The sequence below is a fragment of the Thunnus thynnus genome, chromosome 16 (assembly GCF_963924715.1).
Source record: "Thunnus thynnus chromosome 16, fThuThy2.1, whole genome shotgun sequence".
NCBI lineage: Eukaryota > Metazoa > Chordata > Actinopteri > Scombriformes > Scombridae > Thunnus > Thunnus thynnus.
In genome coordinates, this window is record NC_089532.1 from 19,465,132 (window position 1) to 19,490,739 (window position 25,608).

A 25,608-nucleotide genomic window follows, 5' to 3' on the forward strand; every position below is an offset into this window, starting at 1 on the left:
AGTTGTCGATTGGCTTCATATTTTCACGTGACAATAAAGGACTCGTGTGATTGGCCCCTTGATTCCACCCTTGCATTTTTCCCGCAACAAACAAGTGTACTGGTACGCCGAGCAGCGGGAGCACTTCGGACTTTTTCACAGCCAAAATGCCGAAACGAGCGTGTCCTTTTTCGGAAACCTTCTCTTCACAATACAAAGTACATGTCGGGCAGCAGGAGTTGAATCAATACAGCGTGTTTGGGAACAAATACAGACAAGAAATCTACGGTAAGTGCATGCTAGCGGATATATCGCTGCGTTGCAGCGTTAGCGTCGTCGATACGGACATTTGTTAGTGAGCTTCAGTGTTTCGATGCAAACAAAAAGTCCTTAAACACCTATAAAACAGTTTCATTTGTTGTTTTGACGCATTTGTTAATGATCGCTAAAGGACTGACCATGTACAGGTCATGTCATCTCAGTAGTTTGGTCGTTTTACCAAGGAAATAACGATAAGTAATGCGATTGTTGAGTTAAATAGTCATGTTTGTCATCAGCGCCTGCTGGCGTGAAATCAGAGACTGCATTTTATGTACCGAAGAAACAGCTTCCTCACATTATTTCCATGTTTAATCACTGGCATCATTCTCCTCACAGAGAAGACAAAGAGCCTACTTTTCAACGGTGCCAAGGCAGTGGTGGGCACAATATGGACTGGGGAGGAGAAGTGCGCAGACCCGCAGCCCACCAGACCAGCTGAGACACCTGCGAGCGGCCAGTCATTGCTGAGAGGACAGACACTGATTGGTTATGATGGCAGGCTGACAAAAGCAACCAGAGCACCAGGTGAGCCAAATCCAGCGTTGAAGTTTACTCTAACCCCCCCCCCCCCCCCCCCTCAAAAAAGCACATTGGGCGAGATCCAAGGTACACCTGGAATATGTCCTGAGTCGATGACAGGATAGACAGTAGTTGCTGAAACCTCAACAGGAGTGCCAGTAACTGAATAAATAAATCCAAATAGGGGACCTCTACTGATTCAAACAGAGCACTAAAATAGGGCTGCAACTAATTTTCATTATCGATCAATTTGCGGATTAATTTTTCGATAAGTTCATTAGGCTAATTATTTAGTCTATGAAATGTTAAAAAGTTGTGAAACAAAATGCCATTCACAATTTCTCAGAGGCCACAGATGTCTTTTAGTTTTCTTGTTTTGAATAACTAATGGTCTAAAATGTTGAGGTATTCACTTAACTCGGAAAAACAGCAAATCTTCACATTTGAGAGGCTGGAACCATCAGATGTTCAGCATTTTTGCTTGACAAACGACTGAAACGACTTATCAGTTATCAAAATAGTTGCAATAAATTTTTTGATGATCAACTAATCATTGCAGCTCTACAATAAAAGTAGCTGATCTTACGTTTCAGATCATATAAGCTGTATCTCATGAGGGGCTGGTACTGTGAAGTCCACTGACACAGCATGTGAAAGTGGCTCCTTTGGAGGACCTGAAGGAAACACTGACACATCTCCTTCCCAAAAAAGATCTCTTGAAGACCAAAACTAAGTAGCTCAGCAGCCCTCAGGAACCTATAATGTTTTTAAAAAAAATTTGTTAACCATGTATATTAAAAGTTGTGGCTGCCCTTAAACAGCTGACAAAGGGAACATTTCAGTGTTACTTCAAGAAATTTCATTACACCCCAATTAAGACTGTAAGTAACACTGTAAACACATAATAGAAAACAGTGGACCAGATTAATCATAAATATATCCACATAACTTGTGTTTATCTTGTACATACTGTCAATAGTAACACATCCAGGCTGCTAACAAAGACAAGCGGTGGAGCTTCTGCCTGGCTTACTTTATGTACATCTTGAAGTGGCTTTTTTATGAGTGTAGTTAAATGAGAGGTTTCTGTCTTTTAAAGAACAGTCAGGTGCCCAATGAACACTGAAAGAGGTTTTGCTCGCTGTAATCATTCCTCCTGTTCATACTGGCTATTAAAAGATCCACCTCATAATATGCTTTCAACGTAAGTGATAGCGGACAAAAACCAGTCCTTGTTTTGAACAAAAATGTATTTAGAAGTTCATCTGAAGATAATATGAAGCTTCAGCGATCTGAGTGAATCAAATAAAGTGGATATATTCTACAGTACAAACATGTTTGTCTCAACAGACAGTGCTTTCCTGTTCAGCTGCAGTGGAAGGATCATAACAAAAATGGGGAATTAGGCACTAAAAAGACAAACTTTGAAAGATACTGACTTGACTTGACTAATTTGGCTGGCTGAAGTCTCAAATTATCTTCAAATAAACTTTTAAATATATTTTTGCACAGGAGGAAAGCTTCCAGTATAAGTGCATTATGAAGAGATCTCTTAATGGTCTGTATGAACAGGAGTAATGATTACAATAAGAAAAACATGTCAATGTTCATTTGGGCACCTGACTGTTGTTTTAGAACAGACTTGAAAAGCTGTGAACCTATAATGTGATACATTACCAGTGATCGATAACCACCTAAACCACATGTCACCTCATTTTATGTTGCCTGTGAGAGCTTGCAAAGAATATAATTTGCCCAACATGTGTTGGTATGTACGTGTATAAACGTGTGAGTATATGTCATCTCAGGTGTTCAGGAATTACCAGCTCTAAACTGACTTGTTGATATTGAGTCCACAATCTAGGAGAATGGTTATATCATATATACATACATAATAGATGCACTCTGGTCTGGACGAAAAACAATTAAATCCGGACTGAGAACAAAATTTAACCGCAACCTGACCCGGACCACTTTTGAGACACATCTCTATCGTCATTCAGCTGCCACTAGTCGCCACGGTTAGCAAGGTTGTTGAGGAATTTAGGAGCCCCGGTTGATAAAATAAAATGTCTTGTTCAAAACTAGTCATCATATTAAAAAAATAGGTTGACAGTGAAAAACACTGGACTGAGAAATACATGTTCATTCTGCCTGAAGGAAGTGTGAGACCACTTTGCTTGAAATGCAATCAAACAGTGGTCGTGATGAAGAGCAAGAATGTAAAACCCCACCATGACACCAAACATGCCTGTTTTGAACAAAACTATCCATTGTTATTTTGACTTTATTACTTACCAATACTTACTGTATATTTCTTTTTTTTTCAGTATATTGTATAATAGTTGTACACTTGAATGTCTGCTTGCCATAATTTTTTTCTAGAATTCTGCTTTTAGAGCTAGTTATTAATTAAGTTATTACTAAAACCAATAATAATTGAATGCAGAGGCAATTATGTAAAATGATAATGAGTAGATATATTTATATAGTCTTATATCTACAACAGGCCCTTTGAGGGCAACCATAATGCTAATACTTTGCTTTTTTATTTATTGATTGATTTAGTTAGTTATTATAATGGTCTCACCTTTTTTTTCCATTTCTTATTGTCTTGTAACTTTTCGATATGTAGCTAATTGCATTGTGTATATTCTTTTATGTCTGTGAAGCACTTTGTAAACTTGTTTTTGAAAAGCACTATATAAATAAAGTTTTTTATTATTATTATTATTATTATTATTATTATTAATGTGGCCTGGGATGAAATTGAGTTTGACACCCCCAGCTTAAACCTATAAGCATGGTAGATATGAAGTGGTCACATTATCCAGACTTTACAAGTCAGCCAACAAGAAATAGAAACGTTGAAGCATCAAGCATCTGGATAGAAACACAGCAACTGAATACAACAAAAAAATACAAAAGGTGGCTTGGTTAGCTCTGTTCATGTCTTTCACCAGCAGATGTCAGCGTTGTCACATGTTTGGATGTACACTTTGTTTACTTTTTAAACCGAAGCGCTTTTGAAAATGCTCATCCAGTGTGCTGTACGGGTGTGTGCTTTGTTTTTTAGGTGCACCAACAGCTCCTACCGGCTGCTGCGTGTGTCAGAAGAGCCTGGGGTCCCGGACACCATGCTCCCAATGTGACCGTCTAGCCTGTTCCTCCTGTACCCGACAGTGCTCCAGCTGTTCCAGCCTCTGCTGCTCTGTCTGTACCACCATAGAGTAGGTCACAGTCTGATTTCCCTTTCAGCTTTTTTTTTTTTTTAATTTAACCCAAAGGTCTTCAAAGAGTAGTCATGTGTCTGCAAAGCTTCACCTCTTCTGCACCTGTATTTGTGTGTCAACTTATTAAAATGCAAATTCCTGTCAGCTAATGTAGACAGGCAGATATTAGCCTCAAAACATATCAGTGTTTCCTAGCTGGAATCCAGCTGCAGCGGGTTTTTCCTCCCCCAACTAGTCCCAGCTTCAAATGTCAATGGATCCTGTTAAACTGAGTGTGTGTGCATGCTGAGGTTAATTAGGTGCCAGTTGGAAAATCACTTGCTTTAGCATTAAAGATGTGTTTATGTGAGATGGGGGAGGAAAGAGGGGGGGGGTTGTTTTTCATCTGTTCTGTAAAAGGCATTCCTCTTGTGCTTGTACTCTGAATAGTGTGCTATGGGGACACTCTGAACTGTAGACTGCAGTACTGTAGGGTTGTGTGCATCAATGTCACAGGACAAAAAACGTCCTTTTAGATTTATTGCATTTGACATAAAGGAAATTGGACACTTACATAACTGATAGGCAGGCCAAAACCATGACCCCACTTAACTCTAAATGTTCTAGTCGGCTGCAAATACCAGCAAGTTGCAAACGGACCTCCTTAAGATGAATCTGCTGAATGTTAAAACATCAGAAAGCAGGAAGCATTACTAGCTGCTTATTCAGCTTTTTGAGTATGAAGAGAAGCAAACTACTCACAAGCTAGCAGGGGGTGAGTATTTGATCCTCAAAACAAAGATTTTTGGAGTCTCTTTATTAAGAAGTTTGGATCTCAGCACAACAGTCATTTTTTTTAGCAAACATGCTGTATGTTTCTGTCAGACTGATCAGGATATATTTATTATCACTGCAGACAATGATGAGGAAATGAGTGTCAAGCTATTTTGGGAGTTGCTTACTTGAGGGTTGAAATCGTTGCCAATGAATACAAATTTTGCAATTTTTGCTGCAGAAGTTGTTTTTTTTGTTTTTTTTAACATTCTCTTCTCTCTCTCTTCCACAGTTACAGCGGACGATACGATGAAGTACTGTGCTGCAGTTGTTCGACGTAAAGGAAGCTCAAGCAGAAGTTTGAACATTTATATAGTTGCCTCACATGAGATATACTAAGACTGCATTTTATACCTGTGTTGTTGTTGTTGTTTTTTTATGTGATCCAAATGTTGTATATATGTAATTCATTCCAAAAGTAACTGAAATAAACTTGAACACTTTTGTATAAACTTAAATGTTGTGACAGATTTTTTTTTTTGCTTTAGTACATTCACAGTGAATATATTCTAATAAGAGGAGCTGCAATGAAAACTGAGTGTCTGAACAAATATCTGCCAATTACCTAAAAGGTTACCCAGCTGTCTCCATGTGTTGTAGATGCATAGATCAGCAGATGGCAGCACACTTCAAGGACTCGGTTGAAAAGAGGAGTTTTTTTCAGACTGGGCTGTATTCAGAGTAAACCCTCCTCTTGTCAGTGGAAGAACACATTTATCTCACTATGCCAAAAAAGCACAAATTTAACATTTTTTTAGCACAAGTATGAAAGTTTTGTCTTTGCTTGAAGATAATGAAATTCCAATCCAGCTTGTCTAGACTGACCTTGAGAATCCGCTATCAAATTTATTTATTAAAACAAGTAAAGCCAGAGGTTACACAAAACCAGGCCTTTGCAGCAGACAGTTTGGCTACAATTATCCCTGCTGGACATGACCTTGAGGTGTAGTCATCACTTTCTCTTGGCTCTGGCTCATCACTGATGATGACTGGTTTCAGGGTCAGGTATTGTACACTGTGAGTAATTGTTCTTGGTGGCACAAGTCCTCAGCACTGCTTTATAGAAATCAATCACATGACATGGTGTTATAGATATTAGCTTGGATGAGTGCACTTCCTGGAGCTTATTGCAAATGCGCCTATGAGCTGTTGAGTCACATCCCCTGCTCAGTGGGCCAGTTGTGGCTCCAGTCTTTGGGGAGCTCTGCAGTTGGTGTCCGAGGGCACCGCTTGATTTCTGGCTGAGTGAACAGGCAGCTGCTGGCGAGCCAGGCGTCAAGTTGTCTGCACATTTCTTGATAAGGATTTAAGGAACTCAGAGGTGGACATGTACACTTTTAAGGAAGACATACTTTTGAAATTGCATATCCATAACTCTGAAACAGGTGGATGTGGTTTGTGCCCATGAATAGTTAGCATATTGTGAGTTATGGGGTGGAAATGATTAGTCCATTAGCAGAGAATTTTAATAGTTGATCATCATTTATCAAGGAAAAACACCAAATTTTGGTTATATCCTGCTTCTCGAATGTAAGAATTGTGAATATATCTTTGTGGACAGTTGGTCAGACAAAACAAGACATTTGAAGATGTCACAATTAAACGAACTATTGTAAAAATAATCGACAGATTAAATAATAATGAAAATTATCTTCTTGCAGCCCTGATGAGTTATTAGAACTAGAGCTCTCTAAAATGTCCCTGAACATACATAAATGAAAAGATTCAAACAGTAAGTCCATTTTAAAAACTCTTATTTCCCTGGCCCTTATTTTTAAATAGCCCACAACATCTCCAATAAAGTTGATTGTATTTATTGTCAAAAACTGAATTTAATAGTGAAGTTTTAAAATAACTCATGACCCCTCCTGTCTGTACTTGTATGTCTGATTTAATCCATGATACCAGAATTCTAAACTGTACAGCCCAATGATAACTTCTTACATGACAAGAAGTCTCACTCTAGACTTTTTGTGTTGAGCCCACTGAATGTATTCTGAACTCAGGAACGGTTTACAGGTAGAGCACAAAAGAGAACTCATTCACCCTGATCATATCAAATCTGTCTGTTAATATCAGATTGCAGATTTTTGACCTGGGAGATGAGTTTGTCGTAATAAGATGAGTAACATTGTGGGGAATTATGAATCAAAGTAATCCACAAATATCTGGAGCCTTGTTTCACATATCCTAAAGTAACTTCACTATCCAGTTGTTTCAGCTAATTTCCTGTGATCCATCATAGCATCAGACTTTACTTTATTACCCTGGTATCTGGGGGAAATGGAGGATTTCAGTGCGTAACAGTGGAGAAAAGAGTGTCCAGAAAGAACAGCATCTCATGAGCCATCTCATACCCTCTTCAACCACTTTTCATTCACCTTGATCTTTCCTTCTTATAATGTCAGTCATTGTCTTGATAGTTAAATCAGAAAGTATTGGTCATAGAGGTTACCAGTGTCATTTTTTCTTTCCTAAACCTGAGAAATGATGAGCAAATCCCATTCAGAAGTATTAGACATGTCTGTCTCTCATCTAAAATATTTACTATGTTCACTGTAGACTTATTAGAGGGGCGGATGCTGATGCTCCGCTCTCTGTTAACTCCATAATGATGTGATGAGTTTATGTACCGCTCAAAACAGGAGAGTGCAGCTGTCAAGGTTTTCAGCACATCCCCATCCGTGACACCCAAAAGGAAAAAAATGGTCACAGTGTGCTTCCCACCCACCCCACTCCCCCCACCACCACCACCACCACCTCCCCAAGAATGGTCCTCATCTTCTCCCCGGTGTATGTACGTCTGGGTGTCTGCACGGGAGAAGGGGCCACATAATCACCCACAGCGCTCCAGATAGGACCAACTGCAGTCGGCCAGCGGGAGCACGTGGCTTTGTCTTTCACCCATTCTTTTGGGGACCAGCTGTGGTCTGAGTGTGGCGAGCGTCAAGCCCAATGATGCTGCTGCTATAAATATGCGTCAACGAGTGTGAGTAAGTGACAGCTGTACAGTGGACCAAGGACACACTGTCTTGGCACTGTCAGGGCGAGCCACTCCAAAAAAGGCAAACCCAGTGTGAGAGCACTAGTTGATATGTATTTATGCACTTGTAGCACTTGATAGGAAACCAGGTTTAAGTTGTAGATTGCGATTAAGAACTTAAATACTGGTTGAAATGTGGATGTAGTTGTACAATCTGACAATCATGGCTGCTTTTTGAGATTTTTTTTGTTTTGGTTTTTACATCAGACTATTATATTACTAATTAAGAATTCAATTAATACTGTTTCTTCTTGGGAGCAATGTGATTTGGATTTTCTGAAAGTCAAAAGAATGGCTCCTCACACATTAAGTGGATGATAACCATATGCGTGTGCGTTAATATGGAGAGAGGAAAAGAAAGCTACCAGAGCATGTGTGTGTGTGTGTGTGTGTGTCTGTACACAAGCGCGTTGTGTGTCTGTGTTTGTGTGCCCTTTTCAAGTGTGACCACCTGTCTTTTGTTAAGAAATAAATAAATAAACACAGGCCACACCAGCTGTCCCTGGCAGTCCGTCCCTTCAGAGGTCAAGGGCTCCCACCGCTGGCCTTGTTGAGGTGGTGGACACTTACAACTTTCCTCTCAACTTCTCTCAAGTACCTCTAAACACACACATACAAACACACACACACACAAAACCCTCGCTTGCAGCTAAATGAGCCAGGCTTTGAGCCTCAGAGAGAGGAATGTTTTATTACACCATCGAGTTACACTGCACATATCCCAGCTCGTCACCCTGCAGCTAAGCCCTATCACATGGTCCCTACTTTCCATGTGAAGGTTTTGGTCCATAAGAAAACGCTCACACCAGGCAGCCCGAGCCCTGTATCCCGTTAGGCAGATGTGAGATGTTGGTGCCAGTGAGCGCACTGAGGCCTGCTGCTGTGGATGTTTACAGTGTGAGGCGGCCTCAGCATTGCAGAGGGACCTTATTTACTGTGAGCTGGCTGGGGCTGTTCAGGGTGTTTATGAATGATCTTGGGAGGACATTGTTTTCTTTATGTTGGAGCTGCCTGGCTAGCGCCGCTGTGTCGTCTGTTTGTGCATAAAGTACGTGCTGGGGAGCTGGGCCAGACAATAGCCTGGCTGAGCTACTACCCACGCACACAATAGAGTGGTGGGATGAGGCCGAGGTTTGGGGGCCGTGGTTTTGGGGGCCGTGGGGGTGGAGGTAGGATAGATGGGGGGCAGGGGCAGTTAGATGCGGCCCTTGTCTATATGGTGTTCCCAGAACGGGTGTACTGGGATTGGGGGGAGGGTGGTGGGAACCCGAGTCCATCCCCATTGGGATCACGTAGCAGAGCAGCTGGATTTCTTTCATGGTGCAGCGGGGAAATAATTAAAAGTTCTCGCCATTGAAAATGTCCAGGGAATTGGCATGAAGTTCCTCAATTAGACACACATATTTGCTATTTGTTTATTTCTAAATAGATGTGTGTGTGTGTGTGTGTGTGTGTGTGTATGCAGTTTAGTTTGTTGTAGCAGATACAATCAAGCTGAGTGTTAGTAATAATTACATGTCAAAGTCAACTGGCTTTGTTATACCAGGTTTATCTCATTCAGATAGTGTTGGCAACAGATCTGGAACAATGGGGGCCCATCCTGAAATCACTCTGTCCTTGAGCTCAGTTTATGGTTTCAGAGGGATAGGGCCTGTAAGACCAGCAGTATTATCACATTCTGTTGTCTCTGTACACATTGCAGCGCTGCCCACACACACCGTCTGGCTGATTGTTGCTGCTGTGTCTCAGACGAAGGCTCTTCTATAATATTCTTAGGTTGTTAGTATATCAGACTCTACTTCAATTAAATTAAAAACTCATCTTGTGCTTCTAATCAGGTTTGGGTTTTTTTGTCTGATATATATACATACACACACAAGTATGACAAAAAAATCAACTACTTAAGTGTGAAATCAGTGTGACAGAAATGAATGAAATCCACACAAAAGGAAGAAAGTTGTTCCATTTAATTCTATGCATAATCTTAATAAAGACCTAAATCAAGATTGTCACATTTCCACAGCACACACACACAAGCACACTCCAAAAGCGCAAACAAATGAAATGCACATACAGTTATAGATCAAAGTAAATTGCCTCAATATCTAAGCAATGTCAATTCTGCATAAAGATTGTCCACTAATCTCTACACCACTAACACTGAAGCAATTGATTACTATAAAATATACCTTTCTTATTAAAAAATTATATTAAATTCTAATGGCACTTCTACAAATTCTATTAAAAAGATTTTCGTTTGACATTTAGAAGTTTGTTTGTTTTTTTTTTAACCAAATTAAAACTGAGACAGTCAAATGTTGCACAAGAAGCAAATAATAAATATTTCTCATGATTATACACAATTTCACAGTTGTAACCTGCAGAGGACAAAATTCCAGTATCAGTATAAAGTCATTTTTAGACTTAAAGATCATACAGCATGAGTTAGGCAAACATAGCCCTCAATCAAGAGTAGCACTGTTTCCATAAAAGTCAACAATCAAAATCTCAGTGTTTCACATTCAACAGTGACATTAACTAAGGAACAGACTGTTAGTTCCCAATTGTATTGGCTAATACAAGCCAAAACACAAAGATGCTTGTCTTCAGTTTAACATGTCCAAAACTGATTTATTCACAAAAACAAAAATGGTCAAATAAATCTCAAAACCTCAATGTAATCTCCCGCAAAGCAGCAAAAAATAAATGGACTTCCAACTTTTAGTTTGTCTGATTTAACATTTTGATAGGATAAAAAAAAACAAAAAAAAACAGGAACAACAGATGTGAATTGTTTCGTATCAGTGGGCCACTGTTGCTGTGATGTGAACTTTACCACCGCAGTCGAGGGCAGAATGTACAATATAGAAAAAGGGCTTCTCCAGATGCAACACCTATTAGTGTGTCTACAAGGCACATTTGGTGATCATCCTGGAGGTATAAATAAAGACTTGAAACAATAAAAAGAAAACAAATTCTTTACATATTGTTAGTTTTTCTACCTTTGTACACATGTACATTAGAGAATCAAGCAATGTAACTTGCGCCACATTAGAAATGTTCCTTTAAAAAAAAACAAAAAAAAAACAACTGAAATTGTGACAAAATCTACATTCCTGTGTGTTCTGATTGAAATGTACAGTATCAACACAACACGACCACTATGAATCTGAAATAAATCTGTTGTTTTGTTGGCTAACCGAAGTGATTAAACTACCACGGTTATGTTTTTTTTGCAACCGGAGTGTTTGTGCAAGTAAACAGGGAGCCGGATCACATTTCTTGTAGAATTACACGCAAGCCCCAATCATTCAAGCCTCATTGCTGACAGCAGGTTTAGGGAATAGAATGAAATCTTGACTTGGGCTCCTCCATTAAAAAATGCTGACAAACCACTGCAAATGCAGAGAAATCACAAATGAATTCATTACTGTGTCCTGAAAGAAGTCTTGGTGATGAATGTAAAAGAAAAAAAAAATGAATGAAAAGAAAAAAAACACCTTAAGGTGTCTATGTTGAAATGAACAGGTAATCAACACCTACTGTACATCTGACTTCTACTGTTAATAAAATCACAGTTGCCAGATATGTTATTGTCAGTCTCAACATTTCTAAATCTAGCACTTGGAAAAACAATACTGTGATAATTATGATATTCTCGTGATAGATGTGCAATCAAATCACCGTGGTATCTCCTCCATGTAGAAGAACAATGAGGCGTTTATCTACTGCATGCTGGGATAGAGGGGAGGGGCTGTTCTTTGATGCCTCCAAACAATACACCTGTTTACAGTCTCCTTGGTCTCCCTTTGCTAAATACATTTCTCACATTCCAACAGCTCCATTCAATACAGAAAAGTGCAAAGAGAGACTTGCGTTGCGTTTTCTCCCCACAGCTAGGAGAGAGATACACAATGATCCCTTGAGAACTACCTGGGACTTGGGGGGGGGGGGAGTTGGGGTTGGGGCGTGGGGGGACAATGCCTGTATTGTCTCATTTCTATAGGTAGCCTACGCCGTATCAGAGCGGCTGTGCTTGTGAACAACTGTTTCCTGTGGCAGAACAGCAGTCGGGGCGGTGTTAACTGTTGTGATTTGTAGTGAGGCGGAATTCAATCAAGTCTTGGATATGGAAAAAGGAACCAGAACTCTCTTGGGAAGACGTGACGCTTTAAGAGGACCGCAGCCTTAATAAGACACCTGACTCTCTCTCTCTCTCTCTCTCTCTCTCGACTCGACCTTACGTGTGTTGTAACACGGAAAACAAAACAGCTTGATAAATAGAATATATATTTACATTAAATATACAAATAGTAAGAAATAGCAGCCTAGACAATAGTGTTGAAACTATATGCATGCTAAAAACAAGTGCTTCTCTATGTTCCATGTGACAAATCTTGAATGCTCCGTGGAGATTTTCTACATACAATTACAGTAACTCGATTTGCACAGAGAAAATGAACAGACAGCCCCAATACCAGTTAATGAGTACCAAGATCGCTAGGCAAGACGCAACATCTTTCAAGCTTATAGAAATAAGAACTACACCTATAGTAAACCCTGAACCAAGTCAAACTAATAAATAAATTCTGATCAAGTCTTCTCAGGACAGATTAGACAAATATCACAAACTTTTAGTGCTACGCCCCTGTTAAGAATCCACTTAGCAACTACTTGAACAGACTGAGCTCTTCAAAACGCTCCTCTCTGCCCAAAGACTCTTTTTTTTTTTTTTTCGAGGACAGCTATCACTAAAGGCTCCAACTTCATCAGTAGTAACGTACACGCATACAGTAAGAAGAGTCGATAATGTGAAAAGGTTAATTGAAAGAAAGAAAGTCAGTAGGTTGAGCAGAATGGCACGTGGAGCACGGCTCTGATGAACCAACAGACGCAGACATCCTTGGCTGAGACACTCGCACACAGCACTGAATATCCACCTGTCTCCTCTCTGTCCCCTCCCTGCCTCCTGAGGGTTTGCCCAAAACACCGTGTCAGTGTACCCTTTTCTTTATACCAGGAAATAACAAGGTAATTTACTGGCACCTATTTCCTTTTTTAACCAAATGAGTCTAAAGATTTAATTGACAGGAGCGTGATTTACATTTTTTTTTTCCCCCACATTCTTGTAAATGATTTAATTAAGGGCACTCATGGATCAATTGGCATTTCAGAGTAGACAATCACCTTTGTTACCACCTGGTATGCGGAGTCAGTCTAATCCAGATTTTTTTTTTTTAAAAAAAGGCCTTGGAAACTCACTGATTATGACAAGAAGGCATGGCAATATGTCTCAATCTTGTTTAAGTAAGTACACTAGGTGAAGTGTTAAGAATTTCAGTAGGCACCAGTGTTACAGGCATTAGCTGTAGCTTTTCACTACTCTCCATCCCTCCTCTGATTATACAACTTCTTTTTAAAGTAGCAATTAGAGGGTCATTCCATTGATATGCGCCTGCTCACATTAGCAACCAAAGAGCTGGTAATTCTCTCCAAGGCAAAAAAAACAAACAAAAAAAAAAAAACGTTGGTGATATGATGGTTTTCTTGCCTTTCATTGAACATAAAACTGTAACCAACTTCATTTCAACCGAACAAAAAATTCTACTTCCATGAAAAAATAATCATACTTCCAGTAGTCAAACTTCATTAGTTTTGCTGCCTTATGATAGTTTACTTGTTAAGGACTAAACAAATCCCAAAATAAATAATAATAATAATAATAATAAAATAATAATAATAATAATAATGTAGGAGTTAAAAAAAAAAAAAATCATATATTGCTACTCATGGACGGTTCTGATCTCCCATGTGCACAAATAAAGTCTCACTCACTCTTGACGATTGTATTAACATATGTTAGCATTAGCTATCCCCCATAGGGTATGAACATAAGATGCCTTTCTTTCAGCAAATATACTCCTCAAATAAACTCAAACAGATTGACACAAACAAGACAGAAACAAACAAGTGCATCATCTGATTTGTTCACCTTCCAGACACTGATCCAGCTTGAGTTTCACAGCACCCATGTTAATCTGAACAGCCTGTGCACCTTCAACTGTCAGCCTCTGACCATCATGTACACCTATGACACAGTCCAGCTCAGAAAACAGCTCCAGTTTTTAAGTTGCTACATCTTTAAAACATGAGAAATACCACATGGGGTAGAATCCAAAAGATATGTCTCCAGCAGACTGCCAACATGTGTATACTAATGGGAAGATTGTTCAGTAGTAGTATTCAGTGTATGAAAAGACATTCTGTCTAATGTCATGGCACTGGTGAGAGGTGTTTTATCCAATGGCAAGAGTCTTGACAAGGCCACAGTGAAACTTCCTGATGTGGCGGTAGAGGTCCCCAGACTGGGTGAAACGCCGTTCGCACCACTTACAAGCGTGAGGCTTCTCACGTGTGTGAACTACAGCGTGCCGACTCAAGTTATGGGAGTACTGGAAGCTCTTGCCACACTGGCCACAGGTGTATGGCTTCTCGCCAGAGTGTGTGCGCTCGTGGCGCTTAAGGGTATACATGCAGGAGAAGGTCTTGTTGCACTGCATGCAGGTGGGAACCGAGCCGTCGGGGGACAACTTGGAGCGAGCGCTGTCCTTCTCACGGAAGTGTGAGCTGAGGTGCAGTTGCAGCACATGGGGGCTGGGGAAGACTTTACTGCAAAGGGGGCACACACACACCTGTTGCCCCGGGGGCAGGAGCACCCCGCTGGAGGTGGAGATGTCTGAAGAGGCCAAGTCGTCCTCCTCCTCCTCCTCGCTGTCCCCCAGCAGCCTACCCCTCCTCTCCTCTACCTCCCTTCCCGGGGCGCCCTCCCTCCCTCTGCAGGCCTCCCCCTCCTCGTCCATCAGGTCCTCCTCCTGGGAGAGCAGGGCGGCTGTGGAGCCGTTGTTGCCTGGGAAGAGGGCAGCGAACCCTGTCACCACTGAGCTCCTGGCACTATTCCCAAAGCGCTGGCTCTCAGGGCTCATCGGCTCACTGTCCTCCTGCTCTGACAGCAAGTCGTGTTCGTCTTTAACAAGTGGCTCAGTGCCCTGCTGCTGGCTGTCGAGGGCCAGCTGTCCCGAGACGTAGGAGGGGTGTAAGGGATCTCTGCTAGACAGAGGCTTGAAAGACAAATCCAGTGCACAGTCCATGTCATCTGAAGCCCGGGACCTCTGGGACAGCGATACGGTGGAACTACTGACATCAGCTTTTGTTTTTCCAGCTGTTTGGACGCAGGGCTCGGCCTCTGCTGACACATAATTGACACCTACAAGGTCCGGGGACCTGCCAGAGTGACCGTTTGCCTTCTGCCTGCTCTGTGTAGACCTATCACAATTTGTGACAGCCAGCCTGACTTCGCTGTTGTCCATGTCAAACTCCTCTGCTGGGGGGGGCCTGTGAAGCCCCTGAGACTGTGTCTGGGGCTGTCGCCGGCCGAGCTGCTTACTGTGCAGCTCGCCATCCGAGGAATATTCCCTGTCCAGACAGCTGAGTCCAAAACCCTCACCCATCTTTTCATCAAGGGAGGAAAGTTCCTTATCTTTAAGCTTGCCTTTACACACTTTGACTATATCATACATGTGGAGGTAACTGGCTGCTGCTAGGACATCCTCCACCGGCAGAGTGCTGAATTCCAACTTCCCCTCATACATAAATTCAAGGAGCAGACTGAAAGCCGGGGCTGTCACAATGTCACTGTTGAGATGCACAACGTCCCTTTTGTCTAGCTGGTCCCTGTAGAAGAGATGGAAGTACATGCTGCAGGAGGCCAGCACTGCTCTGTGCGCTTTGAATCGAGCCTCCCCGACAAGAACAGTGCAGTCACAGAGGAAACCTTGGTGACGCTGCTGACTCAGACACTGCAGCAACTGGCGGCTATGGTCTGGAAACTCCATTCTTCCTTCATAACCTGATGAAAAACAGGAAAAACAGGATACTGGATAAACGAAATGCCATTTAGAGGGTAAAGCGGAGCACGAACACGAACTCACCAAAACCAGAGAAAACGTGAGGAGTAACTTGAGCCAAATAGCGCAAATGATTTCAAAGTGTCAGCAAACATACCGTCTCTTAAAACTCTCACATTTTCAATTAAAGTTCCTAAAGATGATTCTCACTTTCACATTTGAATTTCGAAAGATTTATAAATGATCTAATAGTCTTTTATAATAAGTTTCTCCAACTTGAAAACATTAGTTTTACATTCTTTCCAGTGGTGCAGGATACGCTACGCTGCGCTCACCCACCCATGTATCACGGTGTAAAGGGATCCACTCTCCAAATTACTCAAAGTATTCCGGTTTGTAGTGGGCAGCTTACTTCTAGAGCTTCCAAAATTTGCGAAAAGTGACGCACCGGCGCGTTTCCAAGCGCACACAAAACAGCGGTGTTTACAGAACAAGCAAGTGAGACTGGGAATGATACCAGCCGTCCATCAGGGAAGGAGGCTAAACGTGAAAAAATAAGACCAGTGCAGAGTGAGTAAACTGGTGCTCTGTTTGCTAATTACACTGCAAGCTGTGGAGTCAGCTGCTCTGACATCACCGCAATGGAAACGCTACCTCCAGCTGTGCTCCCCTTTATGCCATATGTTAACACCGGGCGACGCGGTCCAAAAAAGACACAACTAGTAAAAAAAAAAAATAATAATAGATAAAGGGTAGATATATAAGTGTCAAAAGATTGCATGGCATCTCCAACTTTTTTTTTTTTAATCGAGTAATGTATCACCAAAGAAAACTGCAGCCGACAACCGTGGATGAGAATAAAACGCTTTTACGCACTCATCAGACACACGCGCACAACTGTGAAATATTTGTTTAAAGGGGTTATTTCACAATAGAAAATGCAGATGTTTTTTGTTTTTTTTTAACTCGAGTCAATTAGATATTAAAGTTTGATGCTGCCGAGCCCACAGTGCAGCAGCGTAATACTATTGCGCGCAGCAGTTAGATTATTTTAAAGGAAAAGGAAAAGTGCAAGTAAGAGACAGCAGGGCCAAGAGCGCAGTAAACCGAGCTCCATGTCCGTGTTGGGAAACGCATTGCTGGGAGCCTTTTAAACAGCAGAGGAACTCACAGCAAAGCCAATTGCGCTGAACGAAGCGGCGAGGGGGGACACTCTTTAACTTTCGCTTTCCCCGTTTCAAAGCACAAAAAACGCAGTACTTACATTTATTTCCCCCCAGTTCGTCGTGTTTTTTTCCTAGAAGCCCCGATGTCCTTTCATGATGTGCGGCCAGATGTTCGCTTCTCCTTGTCGTTTCTTGAGCTTCACAGTCCGACCCTGGCAAGGCAGGCTGCACTCAGCGCTGCTGTGTGTCAAGCAGGTTGATAATGGCACAAGTCTCGCGATATCACCCGGCCACAATAAGTTCTGTACTACTCCGTGAATTCACACAGCGGCAGCAAGTAGCAGTGTACATTGGGAACATCAATTGGCTGTCGAATTACAACACCTGTCCCATGAACAGAGGGGGGGAGGAGGGATTTCAGTGCAGAGAGTCCTCAAGTGTGGCAAAGAGAAGGAAGCGGACGAGTGGAGCAACTGCTGAGTTTTAGACTAAAGATTAGTCATGTATTTTTAAGAAGTGGATGTGGTTATATGTCTGGCTATTTTGCTCTCTTTTCTAATCATTAAAAACTCTAAATTGTGTTGTTTTGACTGAAGAAACTGTTTGCTTTTTCCTTTTCTCAGGGGTATCCAGACCTGTTTGAAGATACTGGGATTTATAAAGTTCAAATCCAGAATGTTAATTTGATTAACCTAACAAGCTTCCCACAATGTTGCCTGTGGATGAAAGAAGCACGTTTTTGTATCTAAAGTATCTAAATTGATAAAAGAATTATAAATCACGCATTGTGATTTGGAGTGTCAGTGCTTTTGGGAACTTTAAAGGTCTGTGCTTTCTAATCCTTCTTTGAGTTGTGGAATTCCCTGGCACCAAACCACCCAGCGCCTTTGTTTTCCCAGACCACACCAGGTCCTGGCTGGGATTTATTTAGCCTAAATTGGACAGGAATGATGCTGATTTAAGTGGAGAAAGTTTGAAAAATCGATACTTTTTTTTTTTTTTTTTTTTTTTTTTTTTACCAGCAGAGTCTGTTCAGTAATTGTTAACGCTAGAGGTGGCGGCACAGTGGAGAAACAGGCTCGAGGTTGCAGCTGCTCATCTCGTGCCCCCCCCCCACCCCCTCCATACCCCACCTCCCAACCCCCTCCTCCTCATCCTGTCCCTCACTGTGCTCCCCCAACTGCCTCGGTCACCTTTGCCCTGTGTTCCAGCTGTCGTGTGTTTTGAAAGGGCCATTTGCAGCTCCTCACAACCTTCTGACACAGAGGGGAATGAGCAATGTGACGGGAGGCGGCAGCCACTGGTCGGAAGGGGCCACTGGCTAGATTCTTATCCACTTACTGCTTTATTCCATTTTTAGTCCGGCTGTTATGTTACAGAGGGTGGATATCTTCACTCTGTTCATGTCCAGATGATCATAAGCAAGGCAGTGTCATGCTCTCTAAATAAAATTAGGCATTTCCTTTTATTTGGTCTGAAAGCGTAATTGGATGCTAGTAAATTATGGTGCACAGAGCAAGAAACAAAATGATAAATGACTTCTTACTTGTCACAAAATGCCAGTAAACTAAATGTTTATACTGATGTGTGTGCCACATGAAAAACAATTTACCATTCAGCGCTGACGCACACACACACACCATCCACGCAGGAGCAGCGATGTGGATAAGAATAGGAGCAGTGGCCCTGTGTTTCTCTGGCCCTGGCAAACGTAGGCGCCCAGTAGAGGAGGGGTGTGTGTTCACAGGGCAAGACAAAGCAGTGGTTGTGCCTGGGGACCGTGGCCTCAGAGAGTGAGGCTCAGCACGGTGAAGGTTCTCACACACAGAAAAAGATAGAGAAAGAGGGAGAGAGAATGAGAGTGGGAGAGTGGGGGAGCGGGCAGAGAGAGAGAACACTTCCTGGAGGTTCATTCTTCCTCTCTGCAATCATCAATGGCATTCTCCCCCTGACCCACTCCTCTCTCAGACAAACAAAAGACCCCGCATTCCAGTGTAGCCTGACCGGCCAACCAGCCAGCCATCCAGCCACACAGTTGAACCACATCCCTCTCCCCACTGGACCCAAGTCTCATCACAGGGGTGAGATTCAGCTGCGTTGTAGGTGTTTGTCTGAGGATGCTTGTAATGCATCCTGATTAAAAAATCACCTGCAGAAAGTTAAGATTGATTTATATCAATTAATGAAATATATTGGTTTGTGTAGTTTTTCTTGAACTCTTTTACACACGCGTCTAAATACACTGTACAGTCTCATTCTACTGTTGCACACCCGAGTTGTGGAAAGTAACATTTACTCAAGCACTGTCATTAAGCTTTAACATTAAGTATTAAGTGTAATTAATTGGACGGTACTTGTACTTGAATATTTATATTTTACGCTACTTTATGCTCCTATTTTACTACATTTCAGAGTCAAATATTGACAACAATAGTTACTTTCAAGATTAACATTTGAAATACAAAACACATTTTGTATTTGCATTACTTATTAGATATGATGGCAGTTTAGAAAAATTAGACTACCTAACAAATTAGTAGAAATTAGCTCCACCTTGACCTGCTGCAACATTAAATTCTTGCTCATTCATTAATGCATCAACAATGATACAATTTTCAAAAAGGGGCCATTATAATGAATACTTTTACTTTGTGAGTACATCTGACTGATAATGCTTGTGTACTTTGACTTGTAGCAGAGAATTTTTATACTATAGTATGACTTGTACTTAAGTAAAGGATTTGAATACATCTTCCACCACTGGTTATGGTAGAGATTTGCACAACTGTCGGACACAACTTTTTTACATTGGACTCCTCTGTACAGTGTAATTTTTTCCGCATCCAAATATGGGATCTAAACATAGAGGATATGATGTGTTTTACAGACTGAAAAATCCTTTGAGGCAAATTGGTGATTTTAAACTATATAAATTCAACTGACTTGACTTTTAAGTATTTTTTTCTATGTATGGAAATCAGAGAGGACAGCAAGGTAAGAATTTAAGTGTGCAATGCATCTTAATTCCTGTGCAAATGACAATAGAGCTTTGGAATTTCAGTGCTGTAGGCAAAGCTGCAGGTGGATTAAAGATCCTGGAAAATAATGTGACAGTACTATCAACATTGCACTGCAGTTGCCGGGAGATGCTGTGCTGGTAAGACCCCCCGCCTCCTCCCTATTATGGCCCTCCTGCCCTTCTGTGTCTAATTGTTGCTACTGCACAACATCCATTCTCCTTCAACAACCCATTAAGGTCTGTGGTTCGTAACATTCTGTGAAACTGCAAGAAGACAAGAAAAGAGATCAGATGAGTCTTTGATGGGAAAGACATTATTAACTCACAAACTAAACAGAGCAACTCTGGACAGGACTTTGATCTTGTTACTTGTTGCTTTGAACCTTCAAAAACCACAGGGTAGGCATTCCCATCACCAGACCAGAGACAGGCGAGGAGGAGGCGGCGGCGGCGAAGGAGGATGGGGAGGAGGAGGAGGAGGCGGAGGAGGAGGAGGAGGAGGGCTGAATAACAGCAGAAGATATGGGATACCCTCAGTCAGCTCTGTTTGTATGACAGGAACAGCTTGGCAAGGCTGACGCATAGTAGCAGTGGGGAACACATTACAGTGTAAGTGACAAAGAGGGGAAATGACAACAGAGGAGGCTGAGAGACGGAGGGCAGAGGCCAATAAGTTTTTCATCACTGCGAGAGCGCTGCCAGCTGTCCCTGCTATCCTGTTCTTGCAACAATATTTTATCATATATTGCGCAACAATCACTGCTTTGCATTTTGACATCATGCGCATTTATAATTTACTGCCCCACTTAAAATTGAACATGATAACCAAGGCTATGTTATACACACAGATAGAAGAATAATTGATGTGTCTTCAAAAGTGAGAAAAGATCATAAATATCACAGTAAATAAACTAATTTTCTGTAAACTACTGTTGAGACTCTTTGACCAAGTCAACCGCGTCAACTGAGGGCTTCATTTGATAAAGAGGATCCATGACTTCTTTGAACAGACTAAGCTGGCCTGTCTGTACCTGTCCTAAACTGGTTTAACTCCTACTTTTCCGGCAGGGAGTTCTTTGTGGCTGCAGATGACTGTTATAGCTATAAAATTCTGTTACAACCGCAGGGATAACTCTTAAGGCCTTTATATTTCCTGTGGCAGTTTTATCAGGACAAAACTCTCCTGATGTTGTGTGACTTAAGGTTGCTGTATCTCCTGGTGACACAAGACCCCTTAATGTCATTTTTAAATGAGCAGTATTTAAGTTATTAATATAAGCATGGGAAAAATACTTTTCTACATCTCAACCAGGAAAAACGAAGTGCTAAAAAAGAGAGAACAAAGCTGCAAAAGTACATGTGGGACATATCTGGCCACTACTAAAGGTTATGGTTAGGTTACTTCATGGTTTAGGTGGCTTTTTCTTGGAAATGTCAATAGCCCTTTCCACCTCACAGCAACTTGGAGAGAGAGCTTTTTTCTTTTCTTTTTCTTTTTTTTCATGAGCAGATTTTTGTAATTCTCTCCAATCAGGTGACCCCGGAAATAAGTCATAAACAGACAAATCAAAACTGCTGCTTAAAAAGCAACAGGAGAGCAGCATCACATCTATTCCTACGCTGCTTACAGTGATTACGTGTAAGTTTTTCAAATTGATTTTTAATATTATTTGACTAGAGCATGAAAGAGTGCATGTCTGAAAGCCTGCCATTCATCTGGCATGTCTTATTTTGCTGTTTTCTTCTTTATTTTGAGTTTTAATATTTAAATTTTATACTTGTGCATTTTTTAGATAGATAAGAATAAGTAAAGATAAACATTTCTGACTGCTCAGATATCTCATGGATAAAGTTTTTATGCATAGAACACAAAAATGACTTTATATGCAGACTGTACAACAGCAGTTAAACCACACTTCTCCTTTATTGATATATTTTTTACCTTTTGGAAACCCCCCTTTGTACACCGTTTCATTGTGGATATTTTTATTCACCACATGTCATTTAGCCTTCTATAATAAACTGTAGTCTGCACTGATTTACTGTTCTTACTTGAAATAATTTAGTATCAGTTACTTTTCTTTTCCTTTAAAGCTCTTTGAACTGTGTAGACCTGTATGAAAGGTACTTTTACTCTATTATATTTCTGAGGGAAATGTACTTTTTCTCCGTTACATTTATCTTCAGTAATTACTGGTTACTTTGCAAATAAAGAGTCCAAATATGCTTAAGCTTATGCAATATCTCATACTGCTCTGTTGATGTACAAAACAACAAGTAATTTGCCACAGGGTTCAGCTGCAACATCATACATCTTAATACATAAATAATTTAACATTCTCAAAGGGGACCGACCACTCTTCAAAAGCACTTTTCCTTTTGATATGTTAGTACAAGTGTGAGCTTTTTATTGCTTGGAGTATTTTTACATCACTATTTTTACATAATTAAATGACATGTGATAAGATTTTGTTGTAATATGACTTTAAAGAGTTTTAAAAAACTGTCTATGATTAGTCGATTGACAGAAAATTTATTTTGATAATTGTTTGAGTCCATTTTAAAAATAAAAATGCTCAAATGTGGTTCCAGCTCCACAAATATTTGTTGGTTTTCCTAGTTAGTAATAGGTTTCTTAGTAAACTGAATATCTTAATGTTCTAGACTGTTGATCAAAGAAAACGGAGAATATGAATGTCAACTTGGGCACTGAGAAATTGTCCATGTTGACCATTTTCTGACATTTTATAAACCAATGATTAATTAGTTAATCAAGAAAATTATCCGCAGAATAACTGACAATGAAAATAATAATTAGTTACAGCCCATTGTGCAGTAGGTGGCCGAGAACCAAAATGAAAACACAAATCAGTGATATCCCTCGTTGCATCGAGGATCCCCTGGATGCCTCACGGAGGCCTCTGTAGGTCCCTGGACCCCATTTTGGAAACCACCGCCGCCACAGACAGAGCACCGCAGAGTTCAACAAGGCCATGCAGAATAAGCCCCTACAGAAACACTGCAGGATTTTTTTTCAATGGGACCGCTGACAACCTCCTACTCCTCCTGTGAATCATAAAGCGGTCGGCTTTAGGACCCGGGAGAGCAGGCTGCCACAGAGGCATTGCAGACAGCGCGTTTGGGAGGTGTAGTGGAAGAAAGGCAAGAGAAACGGAGTCAATGAGAGCACTTTTGTCCAGATTGTTGAAGGACTTATCAACGTTATATACCGCCGAAACAGCTCACTATAATGAGACGGACACATTGTTGAATTCCTGTCCAGGTAAATGTCCGCGTTTCCTTCGCATGGTTAACTACAAGAGGTCGACAGCTAGACAGGGTAGGTCCCCATTGTACTTACATGGGATGCGGTTATTCTCACCCAAGCTGCCCTGCTAGGCCCCATATCCTTTCTATCGCTAAATGCAAACCTGAAATGAGGTACTTTCCTAGCTCCAGTCTGCTGTAGAAGTTACTTAGCACTAAAGTCAAGGGCACATACGCGTTTTGAAGTGAATTACAACGCGCTGTTGTGTGTTTTTTTTTCTCCCCCACAAACAACAGTGAATCTCTCTCCATTCATTTTTTGACAATGACCACTTTTGAGACACAGCCCTCAGGCCAAAATATCTGCAGTCATGTTACTTTAAACGCTTCACCTCTACGAGAAAGTTGTTTTTGCTTGTACTTTGTGGCCCAGGAGGCAAATGAAAACAAATGAGCTCAACAAGAGAGCAGCTCATTCATTGTTATGAACTACCACTGCGTTTGTTTACGTGTTTGAGTGAGCTATTTATTGCCAGACAATAGTTTTAGTCATTAGCTTCCCTGGCTTGTTGCTATTCTGCTGTTACACTGTGGCACTCACTTTTAATGGTAAAATGTGGCACATCTTTGCTGTGACTGGTTGTCCCCCCTGTGTTGCTTCTCAAAATGGGGCCCCAGGACCTCCTAAGAACAGGGTGTTGTAGTGTTATTTTCTGATTTTCCTCCCCTGTAATCAGTTCAACTGGAGAATGCATGTGGTTAGCTGTAACATGGTGGTAAGTTTCACTGTCCTCACTGTTATAATGCCACCTACAGTGATGACAGATATGCATGTCTATACTAAATCAGTGTTAACTACAGGAATTTTGTCATGTGGGTTTTTTTTTTTTTTTTTGAAGGGATCTCATCCAAAATGGGAGTGATGTAAAGCAATATTGATGTGGTGGGAGTTGACATGGAAAAGTTTAAAGGACATGTAAGATTCAAAGCTTTTTAATGAGCAACTTAACCTAAAACCTCACATTGCTGATATTACTGACATTGCAGATATTACTGTTCGCCAGGGTTCACATGTGCTTGCACAGTCCTCCCAAGAGTACATTGTCCCCAGGCATATTGATACGCCTTTAGTGTCAAAATGATTTTGTCGGTCATGAGACTACGTCTGTCCGCTGTGTGTATGCAGGGGGGACATGGCATGTGACCAGAGGAAGACGCAACAAGCTGGCGTAATGATGCAGCCACTGACTGCTTGGCTCTCCCTGTTCTATTTAGAAAATACCAGTCACCTCCCACCCAATCTCCTTGCAGCCCCGTTGACGCAAATGTGCCACCAGTTGCATGCAGAATCTGAGGAATGTTGTTTGAAATTTTGTCCCTGTACACAGTCAGACTTATTGTGCCCGTCCCCCAAGCACTGCGCCACAGGAGTTAATGTATTATCACTGAGAAGGATACGCTTCTTATGATGGTAGCCCACTGTCAGCATCACATGATGGTACTCTTCTCAGTTTATGTCACAAAACTGAGAACATTGCAGCCGAAAAAATGCTTTTTTGATTATCTTGTTGCTCACGTTAGCAGCCAGGTCATTTGATTTGCAACAAGTAGGATCATTTTTGAATGGACTGAAAAAGTATATAAATCAGTTTTTGTTGGTTTGTCTGAACCTGCGTAAGAACGAACACATTAAAGCACATTAACATCGTCATAGTGGTTGCTGTTCATGTCATACCAGGATTAAAGTCTACTTGACTTTCAAAGCTGCAGTAGCTGTGGTTTGATAGTCAACTACACCTACCTACAATATTCTTATCATTAGTGATGTCTTTTCAGGGAACTTGAAAGAGGAACTTGGCACAGTGTTGTATATCAGACCAGCATTGGTTTCATCGTGGCATTTTTAGCACAAGCTAAGTGACGCTTTGGGAGCTGTTTTCCTGCGACAGGTGAGCATGTTTGATGTTCTCATTTCTTTGAATCGTTTTAAATATTTGAGTGAAATGTCATACCTTTGTAACCGTAAACCAGCTGCTGACTCTCTTGTTTACTCAAGCTGCAACAGAAAATGGAGCAATAACAGACTTGTATCTATCGATCTATGATGAAGGAAGTAGTGTGGTGATGTCGGCCTGATTTTCTGCTTCCTGCCATAAACACATGGGACTGTCCTCTCTGGCCCAGTGACAGGCTCGGTGTGTGGCGTCTTTGCTGCATGACACTGATTTGCATTGAATGAGGTGGCCCCCGGACTTAGAGCCAGAAAGATGAATGATTGAAAGCTGCACTGACAGCAGGGCAGGCGGGCAGGCGGGCAGGCAGGCAGGCAGGCAGGCAGGCAGGC

At 41.3% G+C, this 25,608-nt stretch overlaps 3 protein-coding genes across 6 annotated transcripts in view; 2 read left to right on the forward strand and 1 right to left on the reverse strand.

Annotated features, from left to right (window-relative positions):
• The first annotated feature begins 15 nt into the window (after nucleotides 1–15).
• Nucleotides 16–5,323, forward strand: siva1 (SIVA1, apoptosis-inducing factor). Its single transcript, XM_067615110.1, has 4 exons — nucleotides 16–267; nucleotides 637–825; nucleotides 3,896–4,049; nucleotides 5,098–5,323. The coding sequence occupies exons 1-4, from the start codon at nucleotides 147–149 to the stop codon at nucleotides 5,144–5,146; spliced, it is 513 nt and encodes a 170-aa protein (XP_067471211.1). The 5' UTR covers nucleotides 16–146; the 3' UTR covers nucleotides 5,147–5,323.
• A 4,534-nt stretch (nucleotides 5,324–9,857) lies between these two features.
• On the reverse strand, nucleotides 9,858–17,733 carry zbtb42 (zinc finger and BTB domain containing 42). Its single transcript, XM_067613924.1, has 2 exons — nucleotides 17,077–17,733; nucleotides 9,858–15,814 (listed from the first exon to the last, which is right to left on the reverse strand). Exon 2 carries the CDS (start codon nucleotides 15,798–15,800, stop codon nucleotides 14,205–14,207), a length of 1,596 nt encoding a protein of 531 aa, XP_067470025.1. The 5' UTR covers nucleotides 15,801–15,814; nucleotides 17,077–17,733; the 3' UTR covers nucleotides 9,858–14,204.
• A 5,206-nt stretch (nucleotides 17,734–22,939) lies between these two features.
• Nucleotides 22,940–25,608, forward strand: part of akt1 (v-akt murine thymoma viral oncogene homolog 1) — a 29,017-nt gene continuing 26,348 nt past the window's right edge. Inside the window, exons 1-2 of one of the 4 annotated variants that reach the window (XM_067613486.1) lie at nucleotides 22,940–23,280; nucleotides 25,101–25,213. The gene's annotated coding sequence lies outside the window, so the exon portion shown is untranslated. Of the gene's footprint in view, nucleotides 23,338–25,100; nucleotides 25,214–25,608 lie in introns of all 4 variants that reach the window. The other 3 variants (XM_067613488.1, XM_067613487.1, XM_067613485.1) reach the window with 3 other exon arrangements.

What these genes read in the sequence shown, in the direction of transcription:
- siva1 (XM_067615110.1), top strand. Translation starts at nt 147, where the DNA reads ATGCCGAAACGAGCGTGTCCTTTTTCGGAAACCTTCTCTTCACAATAC. An exon ending in AAAAGCAACCAGAGCACCAG is followed by an intron (nt 826 to 3,895) that starts GTGAGCCAAATC and finishes TTTGTTTTTTAG; the next exon opens with GTGCACCAACAGCTCCTACC. An exon ending in TCTGTCTGTACCACCATAGA is followed by an intron (nt 4,050 to 5,097) that starts GTAGGTCACAGT and finishes TCTCTTCCACAG; the next exon opens with TTACAGCGGACGATACGATG.
- zbtb42 (XM_067613924.1), bottom strand. Translation starts at nt 15,800, where the DNA reads ATGGAGTTTCCAGACCATAGCCGCCAGTTGCTGCAGTGTCTGAGTCAG.